Below are 22,840 nucleotides of genomic sequence, written 5' to 3' on the forward strand. Positions count from 1 at the left end.
TAAGGGTAAGTGCAAGTCTAACGAACGGCGCACCTCGCAGCAAAATCTGGCTCATTAAATAAGTTTCTTTGATCAGCCATGTATATTTGAATACATTGCAACTCCTGAAAGTCTTAGAAAAACAAGTTTCAGGGACTATTTCACAGAATGAATTCATCCCTCCGAACAGAGGAAAACAAATCGTTGGCAGAGTCTACAGCATTCTCTGCACGGTCCTGCCTTAGTTATTCCTGCTATTATTTGCATTTTAAAATCCTTCAGCCAGAATTTCCATGCTGTTTTCATCACAAAAACAAAATAAAGCAAATAAAACTTACAACAGTAGAAGTATGCATAGGATGAACAGTAAAGTGCTTAAAAGGAAAATAGAAGATGGTTAAGTGACTGAAGTGTTATTAACATGAGATAATAGGAAGCATAATAAAACAAATCTAAGTGACACAGAGAACTACAGGAAAAGAGTGGGGGAATAGGAGTAACTGGATTGCTCTTACAAAGAGCCAGCGCAGGTTTGATGGGCCAAATGGCCTCCTTCTGTGCTGTAACCATTCTATGATTCTAAGAACTAGGAGTGGAACGCAGGTCTGAAATGGAAACAGGAGAAGCTTGCAAATTGGAACAGGACCCAACAGCCTGAAGGAAAGATAAAAAGCAAGCTGGCACCAAGGGTTCAAACTCTAATTTTTATCTTGGCTCTATTCCCCTTCCCCCCTCCCCCCTCCCCCCGCAAAGAATTTTAACAAATCTGTAGTTTCAATCACCACATTGTAGACAATATTATCATTTACTTTAGATAGCGTTATACATTATGCACAGCATTATACTATAGCTGTGAACTACTATACTTACCAGAGACAGTCAACATACTCTAACTGTTTTTTGATGCAGAGTATGGACTTTTATCATTTAAAGCTGGCAGTTTCTTATTTCCATAATTTGAAAGCATTTCTTGCAAACCATGTGAAGAATCAATTTTTTTTTCAAAAACAGACATTAGCTTTTACAGCTCCGACATAAATATCAACCTTACTTTACCATATAATTTTTAAAGGTTAATCTGACAATGGTTCGCAGTCAGTGCTTCTACCTGCCATTCCCCTCACTTCATAAATAGCAATTACTTTGTCAAAATGCCATCTGCTGTGTCTTTTCCTTCAGGAGTATCCCAGTTCACTCGGACTGTCAGCTTCTCAGGTTCAGCGGTCTTCTCCTTGAAGCTGGGACACCTTATTTTTGGTGGGTCTAAATCTATAAAATAAAGATAGAGATCTTTAAAAGTTCCAGTAACATCACCTATTCTCAACCTGGAGATGTTGAAATGTATAGTTGAGGCATGTGCTGTAATCATATCAAACTATCGCAATTCATAGACTTTTAATATTTGCTAGTTTCGTTTTAAGTCATGTTTAAACCAGTTTCTTTGACATAATTAGACCACATTTAGGCAGAACTTGTATTTCAGAAAGGTTTAAATTGTTTCAAGGATATGTGCATTTCAGCGGGGAGGGGAAGGTAATGTTTTGATGGTACTGTAACGATTTAGAATAATTTAACGAATAACCATAATAATAGCATCAATTAGGTGAAATGGTGGCAAAAGGTTGATGGTCTACAGTACTTTCAAAACAAGGGCTTCTGATTTTCAATTAGACCCATTAACATTAATGTCACTAGTTCCAATGGGAGGTAGGCAAAAGTTCAGGCAAAGATATAGCTGCCACATTCAGCTGTTTTTAAGATACCTTCAAAAGGGGCAGTATCCTCAAGAATTTTTACCTTCCCAGACAGAAGTTCCTCTATGTACACAGCAGCATGTTGAGGGCTATTAAGGATGATCTAGCTGTTAAGTGCACTACTTGTAGTGAATTGAGCCACAGAGGACTAGAAAGTCCCAGGTCCAATCTTTTTTTACATTGAATCTACAACACTAGCCATCTGGCCCAACTGGTCTATGCTAGTGTTTATACTCCATACAAGCCGCCTCCCCTTTAAATTTCCCACCCTGCCCCTATTCCCTTTCCCTCATGTAATGCAACTATCCTCCCCTTACACGTATCAATGCTATCTGCTTCAACCACTCCATGTGGCAGCGAGTTCCACGTTCTCACCACTCTCTGTATAAAGAAATTAATGGCATAAAATGAAGCAGCAGTCTTCAGGTTGTGCTGATTTAACTAATCTCAGCCAGAATGGAGAGTGGGGCACTTTCAGCATTAGTGGTTTGGGGAAGGGAAACATCAATTGTGATTTGTGCTCCTAATCATTATCCAATAGCATAGAAAGTATGCAAGTATTGACATTACAGAAGGACAGGATTAGGGTGAACTGTGATGCTCACCAACAAGGTGAGGTACTGTATTATTCAGTACTTTCAGAACACCCACGGAGAAAATTGGAAGTAAAAATGTTAAAATAAGATGGCAGGCAGCCAGCTTTAAAATAATTCAATTTGCAGACTCCATAAGTGTGACCAGCCTAAGAGGTTTTCTTGTAAAAAATCCAACTTTGAATCAGTTTAAAACATTATAAAAATTGCAACGGACTCAAAATTTTTGATAATCCTGAACCACTATTTAAATATAGGATTTTATGGCTTGCAGACGTCATGATGACAATTAATCTTTCATCCTTTATCTCCCTCTCCTACAGACTTTCCTACTTATTGTGATGTCAATGAAGTCACCCATGTATAAAATTTGCTTATTTAATATTAAATTGTGGTTGCTACCAGTGCAGATGGCTATTTCAAACATATAGAAGTGATTAAATCTCACATCAAATATGCACTGAATATAAATTGCCTAACACATTGGTAACCTAACAATCTAACAACCAACCTTTAGCGATGTGTTGGTGTGTAGCTATAACATTACTGGGTACCAAAATATTTAATATACTGCCCAGTGGAAGAGAAATTAGCTATAGATTATATGCTATAGACTACCCTATTTTTTTAATAAAATGGATGCCATCAAAGCAGCTTATTCCTCAGATGTCCATTGCAATCTTAACAGAAGAACGTATACATATTTAAAGCAGAGAAAGATACAGGGCTTGGGAGAAAATTGGGACAGCGGGATTAGATTTGGATTGCTCTAGAAAAGAGCCAGCACAAACACAATAGCCCAAAGGCATCTATAATTCTACATTAGGATGCAACTGTCAATTGCTAAATCATACTGGAATTACTTCCAAACTACTAGAATTTCTTGCTATTTGTATTTCATACACAATTCGGTTATCACCAATGCACTATATGTAAGCAACTGAATTATTCTACTAAACACATTGGATAAAGTAGCCCACAGCCATTTCAGTATAAAAACACTATATAGTTTAGTGTTAGTAGTAATCCTGTTCTTTTATTTAAAATCACATATAAATTGATGATTTGTGTAATGTTGTGTAGTTTATTAATGCACATTGGGAAATACAAAAATAATTTGTGATAATCAACAATGTTGTTAAAGTATGCATAATCATTAAACTGTAAATTAACCTAATTTCCAGTAGAAATGAATCTGGAATTCATTTTACATTTATTCCTTGAAAAAGACCACTGTGAGCAATGCCACAATAGATTTTCTAATATCTTACAGTAAGTTATCATGTTAATTAAATTGTGTATCAGTGTTCATCATAACTCACACCAAAGTCACTGCACGCTATGTTGTTGATGCACGATTGCAACAACACATAAAATATTAACTATAAAGTAAAATAATCAACAATTAATTACCAGGAAATAATATGGTGACAGCATACATTAAAAAAATGGATAAATGCTCGCTGAAACTCATTTGTCTTAAATTTTTATCTCTTCCTTATACAAGCATGATTGCTGCTGCTCATGGAGAATAAGGGCATTTTAAAATGCAGATCATTGGACAACTAGTGGTTAAAAGAAATCAGAAACTAAGGCTTACCACAATACTGAAAACCTTTCACACAGAGTAAAAGAGTTGCGGTTCTAAATAAAAGAAACTGTAGAGACTGAAAGGCCTGGGCAGGTCTCAGAATTTTTTATGGATCAATGGAATGAAAACCGGGCGCATCCGCACCGCCAGGTTACTGCCCAGGAGGTGATGTTGAAAATTACTCCCTTTAATTTCATGTATTTTTGTCCCAAGGAAGCAAGAAAAGAGGCAGCACAGCATTTTTGAAGCAAGTTGTTCCAGTCATTTGGATCTCATGGGCAAGAATTTAACCTATGATAATGCCATTGCGACCCTTAGAGCTAAGGGAACACAAACTATCATTTAAATGGCACAGCAACATTTGTTTCTGAAATTGAAGAATCTTTTCCTGTCCAGGTGACTATTCCTCAATCAATTTAAATCCAATAGTTATTATCTGAAAGTACTTACTAATGATGCCTGGATTTCATTTAAATATTTACCATGTACTTTGGTCAAATCTATCCATTGGCAAGAACATGACTGCAACTGTGTTGCCTGAAAGTTTCTACAGCACTCCAATGTGGATTTGCAATCTGCCTCATCAGATTTGCCTCAGTGATCTTTGGAGTCCACACAGGAATTTGAAAAGATCCACAAGGTATTGGTGGATCCACCTTACTCAGGACAATTAAGGTCAATTTAACAATTTTCATATCAACTATAAACTAATCCAGCTTTAATGTTCTGTCCAAGAGCAATTGTACAATCAGTCCAAGTAGCCTGGTGTCAACACTGATTCATCACCTCATCTATCTGATGCAACAGACTGACACCAGGCCATCTTTGCCCAATATGCATAATTAATGTTGCTGCACTAGTTTGTAATCTAGATGTGTCAAGAACTTTTGAGCAGAGTACCTCAGAGTCAGCTTGTGCACTTACTATAAATACCTATCAGTCTGCTAACAAAGATTACTATTAGCCACACGTCTACACTGAAGTATTAGTGCAGGAAGGATGACTGCCAATCATAAGAATAACTGTATACACAACCAAAGAACAGACTGAAACATTAAGGGCTAAAAATAAGAACAGATGTACTAACCCATTTTGAAGACCTACTCAAGCACCAAATAGCAGATTGTCAATTTCTTTCAAAAAAAGCTCCAAATATGATTATTCCTATAGAACACACTGCATTTAATAATAAATTGGTACCAGGTGTTGAGCGGCCTAATCAAAGACCGCCGCAGGCCACTCCGTGAAAATGTAAGTTTTTGTTTTGTTTTTAAGATTTTAGTGGAGCTAGGAGGAGCATGAATGGTCCTCCTAGTCCCACAAAAATCTTACAGCCTGCTGTCAGCCCATTCACACACACCCTCCCCTCCCACACACACACATGATTGCCTCCACCCCAGGATAAAATTTCTGTCTCAGTTTGGCATCAGAGCCATGGGAATTTTCGTTCCTCTCACTGCCTGCCCAAAGTCCACCGGTATTGCCATGCCCTGCCCCCCTGATTGGCCAGCTGCCTGTGAGCACTTAACCAACGCTCGCAGCTGACTGCAACACTGATGCAAGGCCCAGCCCTCAGGCAGGTGTCGTGAGCATTCCTCCCCCACTCCCACCCAAAGTAAAATCCAACCACTAGGTCTCATTGTAAGGTTTTGCTTCTTACCCCATTTTCCTTAATTATTACCCATTTCTCTCAAAGCTGTGTCCTCATCTTAGCTCATGAAAAACTGTGTTATGTTGATAATTTCTTCCATGATTAGCCCCACATTATTCAACTGTCACTTATTCATTTAGACAATTTTATCATTCGTGGAACAACCTCAACAAAGAAACAGAATTTCATCTGTTAAATACAAATTAATTTTCAAAACAAGTAGACCAGGAAAATATAGTCACAGGTAAACTGTATCTATACTACCACCATGTGGTAGTCCTGTACAGTTACATTAGACTTTCTTTGTAGTAGTTTTTTTTAATTCATTCATGGAATGTGGGCATCGCTGGCAAGGCCAGCATTTATTGCCCATCCTTAATTGCCCTTGAGAAGGTGGTGGTGAACCACCATCTTCAACCACTGCAGTCCATGTGGTGAAGGTTCTCCCACAATGCTGCTAGGTAGGGAGTTCCAGGATTTTGACCCAGCGACGATGAAGGAACAACGATATATTTCCAAGTCGGGATGGTGTGTGACTTGGAGGGGAACATGCAGGTGGGGGTGTTCCCATGTGCCTGCTGCTCTTGTCCTTCTAGGTGGTAGAGGTCGCGGGTTTGGGAGGTGCTGTCAAAGAAGCCTTGGTGAGTTGCTGCAGTGCATCCTGTGGATGGTACACACTGCAGCCACAGTGCGCCAGTGATAAAGGGAATGAATGTTTAGGGTGGTGGATGGGGTGCCAATCAAGCAGGCTGCTTTGTCCTGGATGGTGTCGAGCTGCTTGAATGTTGTTGGAGCTGCACTCATCCAGGCAAGTGGAGAGTATTCCATCAAACTCCTGATTTGTGCCTTGTAGATGGTGGAAAGGCTTTGGGGAGTCAGGATGTGAGTCACTCGCCGCAGAATTCCCAGTCTCTGACCTGCTCTTGAAGCCACAGTATTATTGTGGCTGGTCCAGTTAATTTTCTGCTCAATGGCGACCCCTAGGATGTTGATGGTGGGGGATTCGGCGATGGTAATGCCGTTGAATGTCAAGGGGAAGTGGTTAAGCTCTCCCTTGTTGGAGATGGTCATTGCCTGGCACTTGTCTGGCGTGAATGTTACTTTCCACTTAATCAGCCCAAGCCTGGATGTTGTCCAGGTCTTGCTGCATGCGGGCACGGACTGCTTCATTATCTGAGGGGTTGCGAATGGAACTGAACACTGTGCAATCATCAGCGAATATCCCCATTTCTGACCTTATGATGGAGGGAAGGTCATTGATGAAGCAGCTGAAGATGTTTGGGCCCAGGACACTGCCCTGAGGAACTCCTGCAGCAATGTCCTGGGGCTGAGATGATTGGCCTCCAACAACCACTACCATCTTCCTTTGAGCTAGGTATGACTCCAGCCACTGGAGAGTTTTCCCCCTGATTCCCATTGACTTCAATTTTACTAGGGATCCTTGGTGCCACACTTGGTCAAATGCTGCCTTGATTTCAAGGGCTGTGACTCTCACCTCACCTCTGGAATTCAGCTCTTTTGTCCATGTTTGGACCAAGGTTGTAATGAGGTCTGGAGCCGAGTTGTCCTGGTGGAACCCAAACTGAGCATCGGTGAGCAGGTTATTGGTGAGTAAGTGCCGCTTGATAGCACTGTCGACGACACCTTCCATCACTTTGCTGATGATTAAGAGTAGACTGCTGGGGCGATAATTGGCCGAATTGGATTTGTCCTGCTTTTTGTGGACAGGACATACCTGGGCAATTTTCCACATTGTCGGGTCGATGCCATTGTTGTAGCTCTACTGGAACAGGCGTGAGGCGTGGCTAGTTCTGGAGCACAAGTCTTTAGCACTGCAGCCGGGATGATGTCGGGGCCCATAGCCTTTGCTGTATCCAGTGCACTCAGCTGTTTCTTGATATCACGTGGAGTGAATCGAACTGGCTGAAGAGTGGCTTCTGTGATGATGGAGATATCGGGAGGAGGCCGAGATGGATCATCCACTCGACACTTCGGGCTGAAGATGGTTGCAAACGCTTCAGCCTTGTCTTTTGCACTCACGTGCTGGACTCTGCCATCATTGAGGATGGGGATGTTTACAGAGCGTCCTCCTCCCGTTAGTTGTTTAATTGTCCACCACCATTCACGACTGGATGTGGCAGGACTGCAGAGCTTTGATCTGATCCATTGGTTGTGGAATCGCTTAACTCTGTTTATAGTATGTTGCTTCCACTGTTTAGCATGCATGAAGTCATGGGTTGTAGCTCCACCAGGTTGGCACCTCATTTTTAGCTACGCCTGGTGCTGCTTTTGGCATGCTCTTCTACACTCCTCATTGAACCAGGGTTGATCTCCTGGCTTGTTGGTAATGGTAGAGTGAGGAATATGCCGGGCCATGAGGTTATAGATCGTGCTGAAATACAATTCTGTTGCTGCTGATGGCCCACAGCACCTCATGGATGCCCCGTTTTGAGCTGCTAGATCTGTTGTGAATCTATCCCATTTAGCATGGTGATAATGCCACACAACACGTTGGATGGTGTCCTCAGTGCGAAGACGGGACTTCGTTTCCGCGAGGACTATGCAGTGGCCACTCCTACCAATCCTGTCATGGATAGGACAGGTAGATTGGTGAGGATGAGGTCAAGTAGGTTTTTCCCTTGTGTAGGTTCGCTCACCACCTGCCGCAGGCCTAGTCTGGGAGCTATGTCCTTCAGGACTCGGCCAGCTCGGTCAGTAGTGGTGCTACCGAGCCACTCTTGGTGATGGACATTGAAGTCCCCCACCCAGAGTACATTCTGTGCCCTTGCTACCCTCAATGCTTCCTCCAAGTGTGCTCAACATGGAGGAGGACTGATTCATCAGCTGAGGGAGGGCGGTAGGTGGTAACCAGCAGGAGGTTTCCTTGCCCATATTTGACCTGATGCCATGAGATTTCATGGGGTCCGGAGTCAATGTTGAGGACTCCCAGGGCCACTCCCTCCTGACTGTATATCACTGTACCGCCACCTCTGGTGGGCCTGTCCTGCTGGTGGGACAGGACATACCCAGGGATGGTGATGGAAGAGTCTGGGACGTTGGCTGAAAGGTACGATTCTGCGAGTATGGCTATGTCAGGCTGTTGCTTGACCTGTCTGTGGGATACCTCTGCCAATTTTGGCACAAGTAGTGAGTGACAATGTCTTGTATTTTTATGAAGACACAGACAGCTGTCACAATTTTGGGGTTTTTACAATAGATATTCTCTCAGGTCACGCATGACCAAGCAAGCAGGCATCGCATCCCCTATGGTCCAGAGTGCATCATCTTCTGCCCAATATTTAGATAAACGATAGCATGATCCAGGGATCATAACAGAATCTTTATTCCATTCACAGGATGCTAGAAATATTGGGCCAGATTTTGCTGTGAGTGGCGAATGAACAGTGCCTGTGGTCCATTAGGCATGCCCTTGCCCATAGACTTCACATGGGGTTTTGCACGTCAAATTCCTGTCAGCAGGAGGTCCAAACTGCATGGCACCCTCTACAGGGCATCTGGGACCTCTGTGACCAGGGTAAGCAACTGTGTGTCTCCTTAGCCAATCAGATTGAAGAATTGTTAATGAGCAGCGCAGAGTCTGAACCAGGAAGCGTAAGTTAGAATAATGAATTCTATGTAAAATCAGATACAGAAAGTGAAATAAAGAGAGGAAAAGAAAGATTAAATTAAGAGAGAGAGATATTATCACAGTATGTTACAGCACAGAAGGAGGCTGTTCAGCCCATCGTGCCTGTGCCAGCTCTTTGAAAGAGGCATCTCTGCTCACCCTGAAGTTGCTGTACGATTTGTGCATTAATAGCAGGGAGCACTGTTAGCCTCACCATTATTTTGACAGTAAAATATGGCCCATTATCATGCGCTGCCATGTGAAATTTCCTCTTTATGGACAGCAAACTGGATAAGGACTTTACCAAATCGAAACAGGAGTTTTGAACCAAAAGTTGAAGCTGATTGTTCACAACCTCGGCATCCTATTTAACCCAGAGTTGAGCTTCCAACCCCATATCCTTTTCATCACAAAGACCGGCTACTTCCACCTCCGCCCCTGCCTCAGCTCATCTGCTACTGAAACCCTCATCCATGCTTTTGTCATCTTCAGGCATGACTATTCTAATGCTCTCCTGGCCAACCTTGCATTATCCATAAACTTCTGCTCATCCAAAACTCTGCTGCCCGCATTCTAAGTCCCACTCACCCATTATCCTTGTGCTCAGCATCGGCTCCCGATCCCCCAACATTTTCAATTTAAATTTCGTAGCCTTGTGTTCAATTCCCTTCATGGCCTCACCCCTCCTTATCTTTGTAACCTCGTCCAGCACTACGAGCCTCTGAAAAGTTTCCGTTCCTCCAACTCTGACCTCTTGTGCATCCCACACTCCTTTCAGCTACCTTGGTTCCAATTTTCTGGGATTCCCTCCCTAAATCTCACTGCATCTTCACCTCTCTCTCCAGATTTAAGACCCTCCTTAAAACTTACCTCTTTAACTAAGCTGTTGGTCACCTGTCCCAAAATGACAGAAAATTCTTTGAAAAAGCATTCAATGATTTGATTTGTTCATCAACAAACAATGTTAGACAACTTCAATTGCAAGTGTTTGCATGGGGAATTTTAATGTTAAATGTTGACATAAAAGTGAGACAAAAATATGACAGCAGGAAGTAAAGTTTGTGGATAGGAAGTGCACACATACATAAGATTTGTCATATAAGAGATATCTTTGACTTCTTAAATGATTTTTAGTATTTTCTAATATTTTCACGGCTTTATACTAAACAGCTGATTACCTCACTTTAAAATATTTTATGAACACAACTTACCAAGACAAGATGGTTCCTTTCCACTCCACACTTTATTGTACATGCAAGTCACGGATTTTTGTCCCTTAACTTGGTATCCAGGTGTACAGTAAAACTCACACCTTGAGTTAAAATATGCTCCATCTGAGCACTTTGCACCTGCGTGGGTTGGCAATGAAAGCTTAGGACATCGTATTTCTAGAACAGAAAAATAAATAACTGTAATAATTTGAAGAATAAGCTTTCTTTTTTCCTCTCCCCTCCTGAAGGTGAACTTATATTAGGGTATGGTTCACTAGGCAGCCCCCAGCAACCCTTCACTACTTCACCCAAGCCACTTCTTTCATTTGTGTCCACAGACCACTCCACACTCATGTCCAAACATGCACACTTGCCTGTTGGAATCACTATATAACACTCAGGAACCTTGGCCAACTTTCACCTTTTCTAGCCCAGGTAAACTGAGGTCAACTGTAGCACCCATTTCCAATATCTGTATGTCATTTTCCACCAGCCAGGAACTTTATCTTTCCCCACATACTGTGCAACATTTACAGCATTAGATTGCAAGTAAATAGACCTTTGAAAATGAACAGTATTGCATTTATTGGAATTGCACATCCAATTAATTAGTGGCATTTGTGCAGCCATACTAGTTCTCCGTAGTACTAATACTAGTCCAGCTGCTAATTATATAAACAATTATGGATAAGCTTTCTATTAAATTGTTAGAGGCAGGTGATATATAAAAATACCTTTAAATTGAAATTTTGTTTGGAGCTTTCAGTTTCTATACAAGTTCCATATTTTCACCATTTTTTTTTCTCCCGGAAGCTACTGCTGGTGGCACTCTGAAAGCTCACAGGTTCAAGCACCACTCCAGAGACTTGAGCACAATCTAGGCTGGCACTTCAGTGCAGTACTGAGGGAGTGCAGCACTGTAGGAATTGCTGCCTTTTGGATGAGATGTTAAACCGAGGCCCCATCTGACTTCTCAGGTAGATGTGAAAGATCCCAAAGGCTCAGCTGATACTTACACTGTCTAATGTGGATGTCCAATGCCACAGGGCCATGGAATGTGTATTAACCTGTTAATGAGTATAATCCAGGGGTGACAAAGTTACATGCAGACGTAGATATTAGAATGTCATAGGACTGCTCAGAAAAATATTTCTTAGGCACTTCATCTTGATTTAAATAACACAGGAAGTAGCCTGTAGTTCATCATGTATTGTTTTCATAGATACAAGAGCTCTGCGTGTTAGTTTAGCTAGATTCATCACAAGTCTTATAGGATACATGAAGTCTCGTGGCTTCAGGTCAAACAAGGACAAGGAAACCTCCAGTTGATCATGTCCTGTGGCCTCCCCCCTCCCCCAACTGCCAGCAACTGATGAATCAGTACTCCTGCATCTTGAACATCACTTGGAGGAAGCTCTAAGGGAAGCAAGGGCACCAAATGTATTCTGGGTGAAGAAATGCAATGTCCATCACCAAGAGTGGCTTGGTAGTAACACCATTGACCGAGCTGGTCTAATCCTGAAGGACATAGCTGCCAAATTGGGCCTGCATCAGGTGTGGAGGGAACAAACATGAGGAAGGAGTATGATAGCATACTCACCGCTCGCCTGGATGGGTGCAGCTTCAACAGTCAAGAAGCTCAACACCATCTAGAACAGGGCAATTCGCTTGATTCGTGCTCCTGCCACTGGACTCAATATCCACTCCCTCCACCACAGGTGAACTGGGCTTTAATAATAGAGGCATGGAGTACATAAGCAAGGAAGTTATGATGAACCTTTATAAAGCACTGCTTTGGTCACAACTGGAGTATTGTGTCCAATTCTGGGTACTGCACGTTCGGAAGGATGTGAAGGCCTTAGAGAGGGTGCAGAAGAGATTTACTAGAATGGTTCCAGGGATGAAGGACTTCAGATACGTGGATAGACTGGAGAAGCTGGGGTTGTTCTCCTTGGAACAGAGAAGGTTGAGAGGAGATTTGATAGAGGTATTCAAAATCATGAAGGGTCTAGACAGAGTAGAGAGAGATAAACTGTTCCCGTTGGCAGAAGGGTCAAGAACCAGATGACATAGATTTAAGGTGATTGGCAAAAGAACCAAAGGCGAAATGAGCAAAAAACTTTTTTTTACACAGCAAATGGTTAAGACCTGGAACGCACTGCCTGAAGGGGTGGTGGAGGCAGATTCAATCATGGCTTTCAAAAGGGAATTGGATAAGCACTTGAAGGGAAAAAATTTGCAGGGCTATGGGGAAAGGGCGGGGGAGTGGGACAAGCTGGATTGCTCTTGCAGAGAGCCAGCATGGACTTGACGGGCCGAATGACCTTCTTCTTTGCTGTAACCATTCTATGATTCCATGATAATACCATTAGTTTGTATTGTTTCCCCACTCCTCATAATGTTCTCCCCTCATGTTGGAGTACAGTTCCTCAGACACCACCACTTCCTGGTATTCCAAGCTACCATTCTTCATTTGCAAACTTGGAGAGTGAGTGTTGGCAGAATATTTTACCTTGGGGAGCATCATAGCCTAACCTGATCTTGTCCTCATCTAACATGCATAATGTGCACTTTCATGCAGGAGTTATTGGATGGCTATCAGCAGCAGAAAGTCAGGCAAGTTTTCCAGTGTGCTGAGACGTGCTGTAGCACACCCTACTGCCACCCTGACCGTGATCAGCTAACTCAGCACCAACTGAGAATCAAAACTGGGAGCTTCCTGGTCTGCGTAGCCCAGCTCCACATCAGACAGTGTATCAACTGAGCCATCAAGTGAGCAGGCATGAGTTTTTTTTAAATCAATAAGCAACGAACTAGGCATTTCCCTACAATACAACAGTGACTGCACATCAAAGTACTTAATTGGCTGTGAAGCTCTTTGGGATGTCATGAGGTCGTGAAAGACACTATATAAATGCTTTATTTTCTTTCTTTTCTTCAAACTTATCAGACAATGCAGTCAGCAACTAATTCACTGTTATTCACTCAGCATCACAGTGACAAAATTTCACAGAATTCACATTCATTTATTTAGTTACATTTTTAAATTTTACTTTAACTGATACAGTTAATTTTTTTTTAGCATTTTGGAATTGCCAATTATGTTAAAGTGTGGGATTCCCAACCGTATCATATCTGCAGAGCTTTAATGTAGGAATTTATTATGGCATTAAATGGGTCATTAACTGAATCAGAAAGAAATGCAGAGGAAATGATCTGATGTTTTGGAATTCTATATCATCAAACATCATAATAATCAGGCTTCACAATGTTTTTGGTTTCAGTTATTCACCTTTCCTATGCATTACGCCATGGAAATAAACTGTGCAACTTTCACCTTCACTCTTTCCATTACTCTCAACAAAAACAAAAAACTCCAATATTACTCACCTCTGCAATTAACAGTTTGTGACCAGCGTTTGCTTGAAAGACAATGGACACGGCTAGTTCCATGAATTTCATATCCTTTTCGGCAAGAAATATCACATGCTGTTCCTTGTACATTTTTGTAATATTCACCTTGTGGTGTTCTGCAACTGACATAACCATTTTTGATCTTTAGAGGAGTGCACCATGGAATATCTGTAAACAGCAATAACAGTAAATGTACAGCTAACTTCTTGTACTACTAATATCTACCCTAAATACTTACTGTTTCAGGCAGCTTACCGTGTATAATGCTGTCTATTTCACTGTAGAAGAATAAAGATGGTTAGCAGTTCCTCATCCCAAAAAATATCAACATTGTGGTTATTGTGCCTGAACGGACACTGCAGCTAACTCTCGTTTATGAATGACATAATAGTTATTAGCAAGGACATAATAGAAATTAAGCAATCAGCAAGTGTTCTTGTCTTGTAGGTTGATCAATTATGAAGATATAAAGTTTCATTAAAATTATGAAGTCATTTTTGAGATCTTAAGTGCATTCAAGAAAACTTTACAAATGTGACTATAGCTTTATAAGGTTAATTGTGATACTGGCTGTGTTATGCAGCAGAGAGAAATTGTGCTATAGGTTTCCATTGATGATCCACTGGGGATATCATATGTTCTAATCGTATGCAGTATTCAACCACTGACTGGAAGGGTGGGGCATTATCAAACATTTTAGTTCAAAAATAAAATATAAACATAGAGGTACTGGGGAAGTACAACTTTGGACAAATACAATAAATTCTAGTCAATGAGAGGATGAGCCTATGTTCAAACTACCTATCCTCCATTTGAACGCACCACATTCCCGCTTGTCAGATTGATTTATTTTAAAACAGCATGCTATTACTTGAAGTACATACTGTTTATTCAATTAATTGTGAAGTAATTGTATTTGATCTATTTTCACACTAATGGTAGCAAGATGTGAGAATCATCCATCAACTTCATTCACATTTCTAAACAGCTTATCAAAATTACTAGTGCAGAGTGATTACACACATGTGGGATATTTGTGAATTTCCTCAAAGAAAAATGTTCACAGAATCTCTACAGACTTCAATACTTCAATTGTGGGATTTCAACAACTTTACATCTGTTAAGGTTTTGACATTCTAACAATGATTAGAGTCCTTTCGTGTGCGTCCATAAAAATATGACATATGGTGAAACAGAAAAAACAAATTTTATTTCTGATTAATGCAGTATAAAAATAACTTTATCAGAACTTCCTAGAACCAATTCTAAATCATTGAATCATGCCAATTATTTTCCACTTGTGAAAACAATGTTGCTGGAAGTACACATCCACCATATGATGTTAGAAACAGTGGGATTTCAGCCACATGATGATGATCATCAAAAACAGTTGCCGTTCAGCAAATGAATGAAGCAGCAGTGTTTTCTAAGTTTTACTTCATTTACAGCATGTTTATTTTGCTGAACCCTATACTATAATTAATGAAACTCAATTCATTGATGCCCAAACTCCTGTACATTACGTTGTATTGTGTTGATAATTACATATTGCAGCAATTTCATAAATCCTATGAATAATACTATTCTTCTAAGATTCTGTACGTTTTTGTCAATATAACTATTGCAGCTTGCCTTCCTACCTTTTCTCTCACTTTCAATTCCTTCCCTAACCCCTCTCTCGGCCTTTTCTTTTCTTCCCTCTTTGTTCCCTTTTCTCATTCCCTCCTTCCCTTCCTTCTCTCACTCACTCTCTCCTCCTCTTGTTTCTCTCACCTCCTCCTGTTTATTTCTTTCTTTCTCTTTTCCCCCTCTGCCTCTCTCTAGTCCCTTCCTTTTCAGCGGGTCTGCTGACCTAGTTGATGATGTTGGCGACTATGACAGGGAACATGGTTGCTTGAGGGGGCCACAAAAGAAACAAGAGAAGTGGGAGGAGTCTGGCCTAGGCCGCTACAGCAGCATGGGGCCTGCAGCCCTGACTTTGAGAGGTTGGAAAAGGTGGGGGAAATTTAAAAAACGAATCAAACACCTGAAGGAAGGTATTTGCTCTGGCTAAGACAAACTGTTGTCAATCAGAAAGAACCCAGCAGTCCTGGCTCCTGCCAGAATAATTCAAATGGAATTGATTTCTTTTGAAGGGCATTCACCCAGCATGTTGTAAATACACATTTTAAAGTTGCAAATTCACAAAAACAAATGTGAATTTGCAACAGGCTGCCCACCCCACCGAATTCAGTCCTCATCTGATGTCCACACAGGTGAATTTTCCAGCAGGGCTCACAGAACAATGATCAGGAGCAGCAATCATGGCTAACTTTCCTCTTCCCTCATCCAAAGACCTAAGGCCAATTATACCCACACCCAACTGCCGCCAATCCTCCTAATCGCTCTCTTCCTGGCTCTGTGTGCATGCACCCATTTCCTATGCATCGTGAGGCATTTCATTACTTTAAAGGCACTATATAAATTCATGTTATTGTAGCTGAATACTCATATTTTCAAGACAAGTGGCTGGTAATTTTATTGCAACAGTCCTCCATTCAGCTACATGGCAAGATAATTAGGATGGTGGAATTTTTTCACGATCAATGGAGTTTCACTTATGAAAACAGTTCATATATTTTTTTCCATACCCCACCCAATCTGTTTTACTTATTAACTTACTCAAAATTTTGAGAAAAACTTTTGGAAGAGATAATCTGTTTTTCCCAATATTAATAGCTTTAACAGATGTCTCTGCACATAATGTCTGTAATAGTACTTTCAATATGCAGAATGAAATAAAAGATATATAATAATACACTTCACTCATACATGAGGTTGTACTCAAAGTCTCAAACAACTATCATGCACACACCCGACTCAATCAATTGCTGCCCATGTTCTAGCTGTTCCTCATTGTGTGTTCTTGGTCCTAGGAAATGTGAAAGTTTTCTTTCTCTTCAACCAAGACTTCATTAGTTCAGGTGTGATGACATTTTGATGATTTAATCCTTGAGGTAGAAGATCAGCCATGATCTTATTGAATGGCGGAGCAAGCTCGAGGGGTCATATGGCCTACTCCTGCTCCTATTTCTTATGTTCTTATGTTAAAATAGATTTTTCTTTAGCTGCGAGAAGAACAGATCATCATTTTGATATCTATACTGCACCAAGTATTAGGCATGTGTCCATGGTGGGAGACAGCTAGTAGACAATTATTTTTACATGAGATTTGAATACACCACCCATCAACCTGGCATGAGCAATGAAACACAAGCAACAGCATGCATATTGAACTTCTAAGTTATCTGGGAAGATACTGTACTGCAAAGGCATGCATTAATTAGCTCCACGGGTGCTACCAGACGAAGCTTGGAACATTAGCATAATACTTCATTTTTATTTTAAAAAAGCATATTATGTGTTAGCAATATTACAAAGATTTATTACAGAATGGAATGCTTTTAAGAATATATCTAAAAAGCTACTTACCTCTTAAGTATAAGATCCAGTTTGGTTGATCTCTCTGAGGTTAGACTGCATTTCAAAATACATTTTTAAGGTATTTTTACATTAAAATATGCAAGCATACTAAAAGCTGCCAAACAAATTAATCACTGATTGAATGGTCATGCTGTAATCTATCACATTGTTAAAACATTGCCACTTTTCCAAAAGCAGTGTTAAAACAATCATACTGGCAAGTTGTGCACAAAATCATCAGGCTACACTACCATTCAGACAACTGGATGCCCAAAGTCCAATTTAATACAAATTATTAGTAACTGTTTTAAAATGCACAGATACCTTGCATGCCAGTTTACTATTACACCTCTCAATCTTCATGTTATTTGGAATATATATATATATAACCCCCACAGTGCATTATTTAATGTGATCGGACATTTATCTCGCTGAATTATGGAGGCTTGGTCTCAAATAAAACTTTTTTGAGAGAGGGATATTCAATCATTCTACATTGGTTAATAACTTTTTAAAATATATTTGAAGGTTAGTCTCTGTACACCCTTATATATTGTAGTATTAATGCTGTCCTATGTTTAAGTCAAGTCTTTAAATGTTCCTTTTAAAATAAACATTTTAAAGTGTCTTTACCCTGTGATTAGATGATGCATAAAATCACATATGCAGCTAACGATACTACTCATGGAAATTTTTAAGATTTCCATTTTGGAGATTTAATCTGCAGTGATATGTGTAGTGGAGTTGAGGTTGTAGATCAGCATGCTCTTATTGAATGGCAGAGCAGGCTCAAGGGGCCGTATGGCCTACTCCTGCTCCTATTTCTTATGTTCTTACATATACTTTTTAAATTGTGACTTTTGTGTGTTGTAAAATTGATTTTATTTGTTAGTACATATTCTAATCCAGCTTCATGACACAAAAGTGTGTCATCTTACATTGGTCTCAAGCAGCATGACACACAGTTATCTACTCCATCAACCCAGATTCATCATAACTCATATCCATACAGGATAGTGTTCCTCGCTATTTGATTCTATTCTAATCACCAACTGAGCTGGTAAACAGGCCATGTTTCCTTCATGGTGTTTGATGTCTATCCTAATTCTCTTGTTAGGCAACAGGAGACTGATGGGACTACTGTAGATTAAAGTACATCTAAGTTTCTTTTGTAGGTTTGATACCTTAAGCAATGCTCCTGACAAATGCTGGTAAGTAGTACGATGTATCACACCACATTGAGGCACAAGTTCATGTTAGAGGGGGAGGTAAGAATTCATGGTTTCTAAAATGACCTGTGATTCATAGTTAACAACTGTAAGAAAGAAAATTGAATACTGTATTAGACGTCAATAACGTAGAATTAAAAGGGTCTTTCATTACTAACAAGGGAAATTTGGTGAGTTTTTCAGCTCTGACAGCAGCCAAACTCAAGTCTGTCAGTGCACACTAGAACCAGTATGATCGCTGTGAACTGAAAAGGACTTGACTCCTTTCAACAGTTACTTATTAACATGTGAGTAAACCATTCACCTTCATATCTAGCGTAACGTGCTTCATTTGCATAAACATCTTCATCATCTTCAAGTGGTGTGTATCCAGATCCTACAACACAAAATAGAAACTAAAAACTGAACAAAACAATCTTGTTAGCAATAGTACGCATAATTACAAGCATAAGTAAAAGAATGAACTCATAGGAACATAGGCACAGGAGTAGGCCATTCAGCCACTCGAGTCTGTTCCAACATTCAATTAAATCGTGGCTGATCTGTGTCTTAACTCCATCTACCTGCCTTGGTACCGTAACCCTTAATACCCTTGCCTAACAAAAATCTATCAATCTCAGTTTTGAAATTTTCAATTGACCTAGCCTCAACAGCTTTTTGGGTGAGGGAGTTCCAGATTTCCAATACCTTTTATGTGAAGTGCTTTCTGATATCACCCCTGAACGGCCCACCTCTAATTTTAAGGTTGCGCCCTCTTGTTCTGGACCCTCCCACCAGAGGAAATAGTTTCTCTCTATCCACCCTATCAAATCCTTTAATCATCTTAAATACTTCAATTCGATCACCCCTTAATCTTCTATATTCAAGGGAAACCAAGCCAAGTCTATGCAACCTGTCCTCATAATTTAACCCTTTTAGCCTCGGTATCATGCTGGTGAATCTGCACTGCATCCCATCCAAGGCCAATATCTCCTTCCTGAGGTGCGGTTCCCAAAACCGAATGCAGTACTCTAGATGGGGTCTAACCAGAGCTCTGCACAGATGCAACATAACTCTATCTCTTTGTATTCCAGTCCTCTTGAGATAAAGGCCAACATTCCATTAGCCTTTTTAATATGTTTTTGTACCTGTCCACTATCTTTTAGTGATTTATGTATTGGACCCCTAAATCTCTCTGCTCATTCACTGTTCCTACCTTCTCGTCATTTAGAAAATACTCTGCTCTATCTTTCTTAGTTCCAAACTGGATGGCCTCACACTTCCCCACATTGAACTCCATCTGCCACAGTTTTGCCTACTCAATTAACCTATCAATGTGCCTTTGCAACATTCTGCTCCCAACTACACTATTTACTGTACCAGCTGACTTGGTGTTGTCAGCAAACAGATATACAGCTCTCTATTCCTTCATACATTTATAAATAGAGAGAAAAGCTGTGGCTGCAGTACAGATCCCTGGGGGACACAACGGGGTCAATTTTCGGATGGCTGAGCGGGTGCGTTCGTGGCGGCGGGTGCTCCTAAAATTGGGGATTCCCGGAGCTGGTCCAGAGCTCGGCTCCAACCCGCCCACTTCCGGGTTCCCCAATGATGCGAATTGGCGAGCGCAGCCCCCGCATACGGAACTCCCACCGGCAATCAAAACCGGCGGGATCCCACTTAACATCATTATCTGGGTACTTGAGGTCGTTTACAGACTTCATTAGTTGGAGATTTTAGGAGGATTCGGATTTTGGACTACCCAGAGCGTGTTTCCCATGCTGGGGAAACACTCCCTGTTTAAACAGATATGTTGCAGCCAGCAGCCAGTGGCAGCTGCAAAGGTCCAGTTAACAGGTGAGGGTAAACCCTCATTCATTGCAGCAGGGCACTCTGTCACCTCAGACAAAGTTTTGCCTGCCGTACCATTGTCTCCACACTCCAAATTATTAAATCATACCCTAAACTCTGCTGACCAAACACATGTACCAACTTTGTGGACCCCCTCACACTCACACCGTCAGGATCGGGGGGGGGGGGGTCCATTGCTGCATTCATCACTCCATTGGAGGATGAGCAACATCCCCAGCCTCACCAGGTATGCCGTCCAACCCCGTCACGTGGAGCTACACATCACAGTACTGCGCAACAGGCACGTGTGCAAAATAGTCGTGCAACTACACATACACCCACTGTAGGGTGACCTAATGGGTGGCATCAAGGGTGTTCATGAAGAACCTCATGAAAGGGTATTATTGCACAAGCCAGTCAAGAATGGCCAAGATGTGGCAGTAGTGGTGACAATGTAATATGTAATGTGAGTTGATCAGAAATCAAATATAAGTAAAAACCATGACAAACCCTCAAACACCCTTGTGCATCCCCTTCATGCTCACAACACGTTTGCCTTACGCTTCCTACTACACTTACGTGATGCATTCCCTGTGGCTGCAGCACAGGTTGTGGCAGGTGGAGTGAGGCTGACCATGAAAGAGATGCATGAGAGGGCGAGTATGAGACAGAGCCAAGAGATTATATGAGGATTGGGTTGAGTGGTAGTGGTGGGATGAGTACTGGCGAGGTGAGTAAGTGCAGGTAAGATGAGGATGAGCTTTGAGTGGGTGTGAGGAGTGATGTGATAGAGTAGTGTTGGCAGTGCAGAAGGAGATGTGGAGTGGGGGCGGTGATGTGGCAGACGGAGTGTGGGGGAATGAGTAAGTGTACTCACTTCGGCTGACCTACTTAGGTCATTGAAGCGCCTCCTGCACTGTATGCAGGTGCGTGATATGTTGGTGGTGCTGGTGACCTCCTCTGCCACCTCGAGCCAGGTCTTCGTGGTGGCAGAGGCAGGCCACTTCCTCCCGTCTGCCGGGGAGAAGATCTCTGTCCTCCCCCTCCTCCTCATCCCATCCAGTAGGACCTGGAGTGAGGCATCGTTAAACCTGGGAGCAGCCTTCCCCCTGAGCTGCTCCATGCTGTAATTTTGGCTCCTTTCTGCAGCATCAGTCAGTGGAGGACTGGCCCTTTAAATAGGGCTCCTCCAGCTGACAGCCTATGATGCGGGTGCGCAGTCCGCCCGCTGCGCAGTTTTCCAGCCACGCGCCCAGTCGACCCCCCGCTGCCAACCCACCTCCCTCCTAATATCGGGCCCCACTAGTCACATCCTGCCAATTTGAGTATTCTCTGTTTCCTACCTCCTGTCCAATTCCCTATACAAGCTAATAGGTTGCCTCCAATTCCATGTGCTCTCATTTTTGTTAACAGTCTCTTATATGGAACTTTGTCGAATGCCTTATGGAAGTCCATATAAATAACATCCATAAACACTCCCTTATCTACCACATTAGTTGCCAGCTCAAAAAATTCATCTAGGTTCATTATACCTAGATCTCACTGATCAGCTTATATTTGTCCAAATGCTGTCACTCTGTCCCTAGTAACAGATTCCAGTAACTTCCCCACAACTGACATTAGACTAATAGACCTATAATTCCTTAGTTTATCTCTCTTACCCTTCCGAAGTAGTGGAGTGACATTAGCAATTTTCCAATCCAAGGGGACAATTCCTGAATCGAGAGTGTTTTGGAAGATCATGACTATGCATCAACAATTTCCTCACCTACTTCTTTTAACACCCTGGGGTGGAAACCATCAGATCCTGGAGATTTATCTATCTTTAATAACATTAGTTTCTCCGTCACCATGCATAACTTGCATTTACATAGTCCCTTTCATGTCATCAGGATATCCCAAATTGCTTCATAGCCAATGAATTACTTCTGAAGTGTAGTTATTGAAGGCAAATATGATGCAGAACTGAACTAAGCATTCTGTCCCATCTCTGATTCTTTAAAGCAGCTGAATTTTAGTCAACACATTGCTGTGTTTTAAAGTATAACAATGTAATGAACTGTAATCAACGAAATGACTGTTAAATATGTTTATGAACTTCAAAGCTGTGGCCAGTGATTTTATTAAAATGCAGTAAGTAACAATGCAGTACTGTTTTAAACACCCGAATTATATTTAAACTTCAGCTGTCCTAGAAGAAATTCTGTTACATCCGCACAATGAGTTTAAAACATAATGCGGTGCTTCAAACTCAAGGATTATTAATGCCAAAGTACATGTATCCTTTGTGTACATGCTCAAAGTCCACGTATGCTGTGGTCAGCTGTGAGGTAGCACCTCCAGTGTTAGTGCTGTGCATTGTCTGACGTGCGGAGAGTGTTAGCACAGTTTGTTGCCTGAGATTAGGAGAGCATTAGCACTGTGTGTTTTCTGAACTCTAGGGAGTGTTAGTACTGTGCTTTGTCTGAACACAGAAGAGTGTTAGCACTGTGTGTTCT

At 41.4% G+C, this 22,840-nt stretch overlaps 1 protein-coding gene across 1 annotated transcript in view; it reads right to left on the bottom strand.

Moving 5' to 3' along the window:
* srpx (sushi-repeat containing protein X-linked) overlaps nucleotides 1–22,840 on the bottom strand; it is a 79,374-nt gene that overhangs the window by 30,236 nt on the left and 26,298 nt on the right. Inside the window, exons 2-5 of the mRNA XM_067992859.1 lie at nucleotides 18,817–18,888; nucleotides 13,798–13,989; nucleotides 10,408–10,584; nucleotides 1,122–1,248 (exon numbers count right to left, since the gene is read on the bottom strand). Coding sequence (XP_067848960.1) covers nucleotides 1,122–1,248; nucleotides 10,408–10,584; nucleotides 13,798–13,989; nucleotides 18,817–18,888 — 568 coding nt within the window. The remainder of the gene's footprint in view (nucleotides 1–1,121; nucleotides 1,249–10,407; nucleotides 10,585–13,797; nucleotides 13,990–18,816; nucleotides 18,889–22,840) is intronic.

This window comes from Heptranchias perlo, chromosome 11 (genome assembly GCF_035084215.1).
Source record: "Heptranchias perlo isolate sHepPer1 chromosome 11, sHepPer1.hap1, whole genome shotgun sequence".
Taxonomy (NCBI): domain Eukaryota; kingdom Metazoa; phylum Chordata; class Chondrichthyes; order Hexanchiformes; family Hexanchidae; genus Heptranchias; species Heptranchias perlo.